This window comes from Syngnathus acus, chromosome 16 (assembly GCF_901709675.1).
Source record: "Syngnathus acus chromosome 16, fSynAcu1.2, whole genome shotgun sequence".
NCBI classification, from domain to species: domain Eukaryota; kingdom Metazoa; phylum Chordata; class Actinopteri; order Syngnathiformes; family Syngnathidae; genus Syngnathus; species Syngnathus acus.
In genome coordinates this window covers 4373069-4384044 of record NC_051101.1, presented here as the reverse complement: position 1 = coordinate 4384044, position 10976 = coordinate 4373069, and the positions used below count along the sequence as shown (strand labels likewise).

At 43.3% G+C, this 10976-nt stretch overlaps 1 protein-coding gene across 3 annotated transcripts in view; it reads right to left on the bottom strand.

Annotated features, from left to right (window-relative positions):
• Positions 1-1571: 1571 nt before the first annotated feature.
• The window catches only part of tshz1 (teashirt zinc finger homeobox 1), a 31634-nt gene continuing 22229 nt past the window's right edge, over positions 1572-10976 (bottom strand). For all 3 annotated transcript variants that reach the window (XM_037272830.1, XM_037272831.1, XM_037272829.1), the window contains one exon: positions 1572-6424. In XM_037272830.1, coding sequence (XP_037128725.1) covers positions 2880-6424 — 3545 coding nt within the window. In that variant the 3' untranslated portion in view covers positions 1572-2879. The remainder of the gene's footprint in view (positions 6425-10976) is intronic.

Sequence of the window (10976 nt, the reverse complement as noted above, 5' to 3'; positions counted from 1 at the left end):
AAACCAGAAATATGAGAAAAATGCCATTTTAAAATCTGAACTAAATATGTGTGAAAATTATTCGGTGTATTCACATTTTAAATATATAATATAAAATGGACTAGTTGCAGGGGATGAAGGCCCACAAATAGCTAAAATCTGGATATAATTGACGCTCGTTGAAATGCATTGCAATTTTTTTTGGAGCCCCCAAAAATTCTTATAAAACACTAACATGCATCTTCAACAAAAAAACGGTGGTTTCCTCTACCCCCCAAAAAATATATCAATAAAATAATGGAAAAATATCCCATAAATATCCGCAAATAGGTATAATAGTATGCAGGGTTCACTGGTGTGGAGGAAACATCTTTAACCCCCCTCAAAAATGTTTTGTTGTTTTCATTACTGTTTTTATTACTGTATTCATCAACAGAGCACTCAAGAGTGTCAGTGGGCCACAAATTGCCGATCTCTCTTGTAAATGACAGATTGTAGAAGTTCTCTGTATGAAGGTGAAGGCTTGAGAAATGTTTTCTTCCTGACATGAGAAACTTGGACTGTGTTGCAAATTTTAGACTTTGTCTAACAACTAATTTATTTTGAAAAGCCATTGATCGCAGCAGACTTGATACTACTACTATGTATGTACTCTATATGTGCCATATATAGTATACAGTATATAATATACTACGTATGTATGTTTTTAGTCTTTATAAAGACACCTTTAAAGATGTAATAATTTTTGACAATATATCCATTTTCTGTGGCATAAAACTACTGTTATAAGTGAGAGTAGTTTTTAATGTTAGTTAACCTTGTTAAGCTAGACCTGCTAATAACTCTGCATAAAATGAGATAAGCACCTGAACATATTAACGGTAAATGGAAATTTAATTTAGGTTAATTGCAAATCCGCTGCCAAATGCACAATGTTACTTTATTTGATTAAAATATATCCCTAAGAATACCTACTTATACAGACTTGGAGTTGATATATCAAAAACAACAACAACATGAATTAGGTTGCACAATACAAATTAAAACACCAACAGTAAGTGTTTGGTGGTGACTCTATCAGGAATAAATTTTTCTCCAACCTTTCTTCAGGACACTTTTTAGTACATGTCTTAAGACTTTCATGCCTGCCACAAAACCACACTAAAGTGAGTAGAGCAAATTTTGTTTAAAAAAAACAAACAAAACAAAACTGTATGTTATAAAATTGATTTTTTTCGGGGGTTTCGCGTCACCAGTCAAGATGTTGATAATGTCAAGCTAAAGAGATAAAAAGACACCCATCTGATCAGATCACAGGCTAAAATACACTGCTGTCATTAATAAATGTAACAGTGGGTCTTCAGAGCAGGGCCTCCCGAAGGCCAGTCACAAGCCGAGCATGAGTTTCTCCAGCACAATCGGCACTCTTACTAGCATATCATTCTTGTCATCTTCATCATTACTATAGTCGGTGGTGGTATGATGTGGCTTTGCCATCAGTTATTTTTCTCTTAAATGTTGAAAAGAGATAAGAGCATTTGTGAAGAATTGTTCAAAATGGGGTGAAAAAATGTATTACACTGGGCTGGGAATGGATTTCGCTGTGATCGCTTTAATGTGCAGCAAAAAGGATGCTACAGAGCATTTTAATATACATTTGATGCACCATTATGACGAATGAATACACAACCACAAATGTATGACTGTTAACAACTGCTTTGGGGTTTATTTTACAATTGAGAAAGAAAAGAAACAATCTAACCGGTGCTAAAAACATTTCTTTGTTGTTTTTACAATATTGTTGATAAAACATTGAAATGTATAGTCATTGTGCATCGCTTATTTATTTTCCACATTATTTCATGCATCAAATCGGATGCAAGTAGAATTAAAATCATTTCTGTAAACCAAGCCAAAGAAGCTGAATTTGTATTTTAAAAAAAAGACACTTTGTAACTCTACAGCATATATCTATATACACAATTCATTTTTTGCTTTTTTTTTTTTTTTTTATCATTTTAGTATAAAATGACAATATAAAAGTTAGAGAATGCACACACTGTAAGATACAAAGACTCCAGGGTCATTTCAAATGATGTCTTATGGGAGTACTGACATTTCACTGGTAACCATTTACAACTGTTTTCTTTACAGCTGAAAGCAACACCGGTAAAAAGAGGCAAACTGGAAATAAAATCAAAACAACAAAACAAAAACAAACATAGTAAGTAAATTTAACAATTGGTGATACTTCACAATAAGGACTTTTTTTTTTATTTTAGCAAACTTGCATAAAATGGCGACCTTTGACTCACTGGAAGCAGCATTTCAGTTGTTCCAAGTGTTCATATAATCTTTTTTAATACAATAAAGCAGGCCATCTTCAAAACATTTCAATAACAGGAAACCATAATTACTTTTCTTTTTTACAAACGCAAAATTCAAACGTCTAAGGTGCTACTTCAGTCTTTCGGGGTGTCCTTAATTATTTTTGGTGTATACAATTAATTTTCATCTTCATGTCAAGTATAGTACAGATTTCCATTCTTCCAATGCATTTTTACTTTTCACCATTGACACAGTAGTTGTATTTTTGCCATAAGAATATTAAAATCATTTTGTTTAACCTTGATTCACTAAAGTACATGCACAGATCAGACAAACAGCATATAAATATCTTATGAAATAAGTGTTAAAAAAAGTAAAGTTTGGCAAAACAAAAACAAATCAACATGGTCCAGTCAGGCAATCATTACAACAGAAAATAAGACTTTTTTTTTTTTTTTTTTCTGTTGGCTCATTTCGGCCCAGTGCAGTTAACTGTGAACAATGTTGTTTTAGTGCAATGAAATTCTGGTCAGTTCTATAGCTGTCAATGTCTCTTGTCATTGACACCCTTTTTAAACGGACTCCATTTTGTCTAGTTTCTCTAGTTTATCCAAAGCTGTAACAAACACCAGGTGGTCCTCGGGAGACTTGCCATGGGTTTTACTGAGGTGCAACTTGACTGCGTGTTTGCTGACGAATGTCCGATTACAAAGTCTGCACTGGTACACGGAGCCAGTGTCGTCCTCTGGCGTAGTCAAGGCTGACAGGGAACTGCCGAATGTCATTTTGTCCGTGATCACCTTCGAGGCAGCCTGCTGCTCCCGTAGGTGTTCAGTTGACAGTTTGGACAGGTCCTTCAAGCTGAATCCCAAGTGAGACTCCAGGTGGCTGATATAGGAGGAGGGAGTTCTGAACTGGGAAGCGCAGTCACCACAGAGGAACACCGGCTGGCAAGAGTCCATGTTTTTGAGAAACTTGGTGCCACCGGTCCGTCTCAGCTGGTACTTGACATTGGCTAGCCAGTGGGATATGGTCGTCATCGAGAGGCCTGTGAACTTACAGATGTGGACCCTTTCCTGAGGGCCCAAGTCAGTCATAGCGTAGCGGCCTTCTGGGGTCTCCCGCAAGCTGGAGGCAAACTGTGCCTGCAGGATAAGGAGGTGCTGGGGATTCCAGTTGGACTGCCTCCCTTTTCTCTTCTGCACTGGGGAGAGATCGTCCAGAGCATCCTCAAATGCACTGCCGTCGGCATCTGATTTCTCTGAGATGGAGGAGGGTGTTGACGATTTGGGAGTCAGTCTCCCGGTGAGGTTCTTTACCATATCAGAGATGTCCATTAGAGCGTTCTCTCTCAAAGGAGAGGAAACTGTTTCCGGCATGCTAATAATAGGTTTGTTACCATTTACAACATTGTTGACCGCACCACTGCTGTTGTTATTGTTAGTATTACTGTTACTGTTAGTGCTAGACTTGCTTCTACTCAGGTCTATGGGTTGGTCGTTGTTTTCATACAAAGCAAAGTGGTTGATGGGCTCAGCGGTTTTGCCCTGAGGTGTTGGGTTGAAGGCTGGCTTTTTATCCATCATGCTGTTACTGATTTTGTAAAGCATGGACAGTGGGTCTGCTGCTGGGCTTACTCCTTTGGAGGCCTTACCCAGGTGTGTGTTCATGATTGACTGGAGTGCACTGAGAGGATTGACAAAAGGACTTTCTGGTGAGTGATCGGTAATGATGCCGAGACTGTTGCCGTTAGTGACCGGCGACTGGCATGCCTCGAGGCCGTTCTTTGAGTTGTTGTAGACATCCACAAGGCTTTCTTTAGGCTCCTTCTTGCAGATAAACTCGGATTCTACACTGCCCGGGCTGGTACTTCTCACACCAGATGCTTTACCTGCAACTAGGTCATTTGGAGAGGCCAGTTGCTCTCTCTGCTCCCTCAGTGCGGGAGAGGGGGACTTAACCAACGAAGGAGGTCGAGCTCGCTCCGCGCTGACCATCTTCTCCTCCTTTTCTTTCTTTACAGCAGCAGCTTTCCCTGTCACTTTCTCCACCAGCTCCTCCATCGCAGTGACGTTGCTCCTGAGTAGAGTAGGAGAAGTAGGGCTCCGTGGCGAGTGGATGACTGAATTGGGGTCACTGGCGAGCCCTCGAAGCCCACTGTTAAACATTGGCTGCATCTGGACACTCTGGATAGTGGGGGGCAGAACAGTAGTCGAGCTCTTCATGGCACCTTGCAACTGATAAGCTGCATGAATGCTCGGATATCCACCCCAAGTGGGAGTGCCTGTCTGAGCCTTGCTAATAGCGCTTGACACCGTGTTTTCAAGGGATTTAAGAATATCTAGACCTTCTTTCGGAGTTTCCTCCAGATCTTCTTCTCTAAGATATTTATATGATGTGGTGTCAGTCTCAACTTTCTCACCCGAGTCATCTCTCTCCTCCTTGATTTTTTTCTCAAATGGCTCCCCACTTTCAAATCTCTCGTCCTCACTCACTTCCTTCTTTTCCTCTGAGCCCGAGGAGAGGGCAGGGGAAACCGGCTGAGACTTAATACTACCAGGTACAGGGAGTCTGGTGGTAGTAGGCGGCAGTGGGATGGACTGAATCTTCTCTTCAATCACAGGATCAAACACCAGCTGTTTGCCTTTCTTGGATGCAGAATTTGTGACCTTCAAAAAGTGACCTGTGACCATCATGTGAGCAGTAAGCTGTTGCAGTGTATCATGCGAGCTACCACACTCCATGCATTTCAGGATCTGAGCTTTTCGTGCTTCAAACTGCCACGTATAGCTGGCCCCATTCTGGTAGCCATATCGGTTGTTTGCTGTTACATAAGGATTGGCTACTGATTTTGCATCTTTGCTAATGTCACCAAGTGATAAACCTCCTCCCCCACTACCGGCATGGACAGACTCTGGAGAGCAAGGGGAAATTATCGTATCGTGCATTGCTCGTTTTTTAGTGGAGGCGGGAACCAGTTTAGTGGCCAAGGCTGGCACTGGTTCTTTGAGAGGCACTTTTTGGTAATGCTTGGTCTTGATCATATGAACGCTGAGGTCCTGCAGAGATTCAAAGGAGTGGCCACAGTACATGCATTTCAGTACCTTCTGAGCATCCTCTTTGCCTTCCATTTCCATCAGGGAGCGTTTGCGGGGTTTGGACCAGCGCTTTCCCTGATCCTCCTCTTTGTCCTTGTTGTCATCTCGATAGTGGCCAGTCTCATTCATGTGGACTGTCAAACCAACCAGGGTGTCATAGGCCGCGCTGCAATCTTTACAGCGGAATTTGCTTGCACCAGTGAAGACAGAGCCATACAGCTTATTGTTTTGACGGTATAGCTGCACTGTGCTGAAAAGGCTAGGTTCGGGTAAAAGATGGTAGGGGGTCTGCTGAAAAGTCTTGGCAAGTGCTGCTTGGTGCCAGTCATAGGCCACACCACTGCCATTATTAGTCCCGCCACTGCTGCTCCCGCTGCTGCTGGTTGCATTGTGGATGCTAACCGAGCTAGCCGCTGTGCCATTCGTGTTAACGGTTGTGGTGCTTGTGTGGCTAACAGTGGTGCTGGACCCCCTGCCGTTGTGAGGACTGGTGACTATGTTGACCCCATTGCTCTTGTTTGTGGTCGTTGTTGTTGTTGCTGTAGAAACCGGGGCAGAAGAGGCAGCTTCTGAATTGTTGAGGGTGCTGTTTATACTGCCAGCTGCAGCAGACTTGGATTTCATTAAATCCATTGTAATGCTGGACCAAGAGGCATCTGAAATGAGGTTTGCATAGACGGCTTTCATCTGAGCCAAACTATCTTGGAAAGATAGGCCATTGCTGGGCGAGAAGGGCAAGGTTGTACCTTCTTTCTCGTGACCATCCCGAGAGGAGGTACTTTTGAAATCTGTTAGTCTGTCACTGGCGTCACTAAGCGGGGACCCATAGCCAGCATCAGGGTTGGTGCCATTGCTGAGGGGAGAGTCTCTATAACTAGGTGCTTGGCCTCCTTCCACATCTTCCTCTTCCTCGTTGCACAAAAATTCAGTGTCCTGGCCGTCTAATGAGAGGCCGTCATCTTGGAGGTGCTCTTCCTCCTCTTGAGTGGGCGCCTTAAGTTCATCTTCGGGCATGTACGCTGTAGCACCGACAGAAGACAAAAATGGGAGAAAATTAATTATATAAATCAATTATATAATTGATATATATAAACCATTGACAGTCCATTAACACTCACAGTGAAAATAAAATGACACAAATCTAACAATGAAAAATGTAGCCTTTCTATTCTGGAATTGTACATCTGTGTCTATATATATATGCATGCGTGACTTTATATTTCACACACATGTGGTTGTGAAAGCGTGTGGTGGAATAAGCCTCCGAGGGAAATATAAATCACTGCGCTTCTGACAGTTGTCCTTTTCCTACCCAACTCCCTATTCCTTCACACATGCCTCATGTTTCCCGGGAAATGACTGGCTGTTTGGCCTTGTTAGTCAGCTGCATGCTTGAATGTCCAACTCCCTTTTTTACTCTTTGTTTTTCTATTCTCTAAGCTTTATTGCCTCTCAATCATCCCGTGCTTGAAGTTCAACTCCTCAAATGTTAAGATTATGCAACTGATCTGGTGAGGGGAAAAAAAAACACTAATTGGAAGGGATTGCAGCTTTTCCTAACCAAGTCAACCAAGCTAAAGGTCACTCCCATTTGAGATAATAAGCAGAGAAACTGACAAAACATTGTTATTTGGAATCAAACTGCTCGTGATTGTTAAGAAGCCGAGTATGGGGTAGATAGACAATGCATTGTAAAAATGAACAGATATCGAAGCTCGAGGGCATGGGCAAGTGTGTAAGTGTGTGTCCGTACGCACATGCGCATACACACTGGGTAGAGAACACACTCCGAGCAAGCATACGCAAGAAAGACATTAGGTGGTTAGAGAACAACGTGAATGAAAAGTAGACACGGGGAATGAAGAACAAGTAAGGATGAGATGTTGGGTTTCCTCGGCGAGAAGGGGGGAGTAAGTAGAAACGTGAGGATAAAAAAATAGAGAGAGTGAGAGAGGCAGGGTGACAGGAAAGACAGCCCCCTAGCTTCTTCCTTTATCTCCTTCCTGCATGGTGAGATGTGTGTCCTAGATGCCAGTATCAATCTTTCCTGATGAAACAGATGTGCTGTCAGCTTCAAACGGCACGCTAACCTGTCATATCATAATCTAAGTGGACATAATACCTGATATATATACACTGGCACCATTTACTGCTGCCTGAGAGGAGATGGGTGGATGAGGTGGGGGAAGTGAGCAGCTGCACCGTGCACTGTGACTATGTGATGATGTGCATTTGAGCGCATCGGTTTGGGAATGCACGTTAGCCCGCACGCTCACCTTCACAATGCAGCGCACACTTAGCTGCTCTTACAGTGCAAACGCGACTCCGTCTAACCATTATATTGTCTATAAATCGAGAGTGTGCTGCGTGCTGCTGATACACCCTTCTCCAAATGAGCAACTTACCCCCCCCCTCCCTCTCCCCACCCCAATGCCTGACAGGATTTCAGTGAAATGAGAGCACTACAGGAGAACCTGGCTGCGCTTCAATCCCACTGACAGACTGAGACCGAGACAGTTTCTAAAACTCCTGAAAATCCCTAACACAGCAGATTAGCATTATGTGATGTACTCTCTACAACACATCTGCAGAGTGTCTCCGGTTAGGGTGACTTCCCGCACCAACCTGCTTCCAGAGCATAAGGATGTCAATGCATATCAGCCATCTAATATACAATGCATCCTGCAGAATGGCTAGCCATTCATCACCAGCCCCATTGTACAGTAGGAATAACCTAGCTGAGTCACTCACGTCAGCTGCAGTCCAAAAATAGCTAAAACCCCAATAGTTGGAGATATAGAAATCACATTGTAGGAAAGAGAAAAATATGTGGATGAGTGACAAAACACAGACTGCAGTAAGGAGGGGCTTCGAGCGATGAGCAGGTCGCCAGGGAACCCTTTGACGATCCCTGTCAATCAATTTCTGTCCTGCCACGTTGTCATGGAAACAACAAAGAGGGAGCTATCAAAAGCACAGAGACAAAAGGGTGGCAGAGAGAGACATCTGTAAAAATCATAGGCAGTATCCAGATTGTTTTGCAAACCATAAATGTACATTAGTGATGAAACACAGTTAAAGTTAGCCTGAAATAAATGATCTCTGCCACGCCTTTGAAATGCTCATCTGGCAGGATGCTGAAATCTGAATTGGCAATGAGGAGGTAAAAATATTAAGAGCTACACATCAAACATGTACACATCAATCACGGCTACTCGAAGATGTGTGAATGTAACATGAGATCATATTAACCTCCTTCCTTGGCCCGCAACACCATCACCGTGAGTTTGTGTCCTGGACGCACATGCGTGATGTCACAGCAGTAGGAAAGGGCGGGCTACGGGTGGGCTAGGGCTGGCATCCCTTGCGGTTTAGGTTGCAGAGAGGGTGATAGCTGTGAGCAGGGCCATCTGCACGGGCACCAAAGCGCTTGTCACTTTTGCTTGGGAACGCGCCGCATTCAAGGAGACAGGCGGCAGCGTGGCCAGGAGAGTGCCACGACTCACTGTCACAAACTGCCGCCGTCAAGCCCCGCCACCAGCCACTCTCGCAACAACGGCAATATATTAGCATCTCAGTGTATCACTCATCTACAGTGGGGAGTACGCGGCTAATAAGTGTAAAAGTGCAATATCAAAGATGGTAGATTTTAAGAAAGGTTGAGTAGCAGATATTATAAAGGGGCCCCCTTGAAAAAAAATTGATTGACACACTATGAAGCTTTAAATAGGTTCTCCCATCTCACACTACAAAATATTGGACAAAAGGTTAAACATGAGCAAGAGGCTACAAGAACAAAGTGTGAGTTTCCTCAACTACCTCATAAATTGTTACTCGAACTAAAATGGAAGAAAATTCTTCCCTTAGATGTTACAATATGATGTATCAAAATTAAATGTGCCCTTGAAGTATGTGCTCTGCTATGTAAAAAAAAAGAAAGTTATTCTTATTTCTTAAAGAGCAGACCAGAGGAGAGGCGGTCCAGCCGCACAGAGAGGACAGAGACACACAGTTGATTATTCTTGGCAGTGAACGCCCTTCATCTCGTGTCAATACAAAATTGGGCTTCAGTGTGACAACATGGTTGACCAAAGAAGAGATCATCTTTAAAACATTTTACCCCATACACAGTGACTTTTTTTTTTATAACTTGATTTCTGTAAACGATACCAGATTGAATGCAAGCAGAGTACACGTCTGCAATTTGGCAAGGAGTGGAGCGGCAACACATCACTCCTTTTCAAAACTTTTCTATCTCTTTCCCACCCATCTGTTTTTTTTCCCCTCTGCTTTTTCTCTTCTTTGCAGCGAGTCGGCTTGGTTGTTAAATCAATAACACTCTCTGTCAGGCTCGCAGAGCTTCACCATTTGGCCGCTGTCAAAGCCAAACAAACCAGATAAGAAAGGCAGAAAGAGTGAAACAAGAGTGAAAAGAAAGAGATGAAACCAGTCAGCTTCTCCTCACTGGCCCCTTTTCTCCAACACCCCTTCTTCTATTTATTTGCACACATTTCTTTATTTATTTGATGTGCGTTTGGGAAGAGGGGGCAATCACAGCAGTCATTTGCAGCACTAATGTCCAATCACAGGCCCCTTCACTCATGTGATTTAGGCAGTGCAAGAGTGGGTTTGCGGAGAACAAGGCTGGCGGAGGTGGTTTGTTGTGTGGCGGCATGGGGGGGGCGGGGGTGCAGGCCAGGGCCGTTTAGGCTGGCCCCTAATAGGAAACTGGCAGTCTTATTCCTTCCCCAGATTCTGTTTGTCACCCTGCTCTCCATTACGTGCCTCTCAACACTGATGGCTTTGGACAGGAGCTGATCAAAATGCCATCGCTTGACCTACACGCTGTGGCAGAATGAGACGCACACAGCGCGGAGAGAGTAGGGGGAGAGGGGGAGATGGGATGAGATATAAAAAAGAAAAAAAAGGGGAGGAGTTTTGTATGGTAGATAGAAGGGAGAGTGCAGCGGTGGGGAGGGCTGGAGGGGAGGGGTGATTGCGCTCGGACCTGGACAAGAGGGCTGTAAATAAAATGACATTATTATTTCCTCTGTCCCGTCATGTAGAAAAGCCAATTATGGTAATGCTGCTGCCGGCGTGTCAGAGGGAATGTTGGGATGTGCTTCCCGTGAAGCGGCTAACATGAGAGCCATGGCCTGCTTGAGGAACACAGGACTAATTTTGACAGGCGATTGCAAAGAACCGGCAGAGGACAGAAAGACAAGGGGACCGGGATATGCAGAACATAACAAAGCCCGAACCTAAACTTTTGTGTGATTCCCAACCACTGTTCGGGTGTCATGATCAGGTGTATTCAATTTCATATAATCTGGTCGAAAACCTCCTCTTTTTGTACCCCGAATTAAGTAGCTTTGTTCACTTATCTATGCCAGTGACATGTAGTTGACAGGAAAAACTCTTTCTTTAGCAGAAGGTACATATCACAAGTGCACCCACTTGTCATTTGTATACCAGAAGGATTTCACGTTGAGTTAGTAAATTGAGTCAAACATGATTATCGATCATTATTATTTTTGTTTGTGGTGTGCATAAGATTTTGGTTTTATTTAA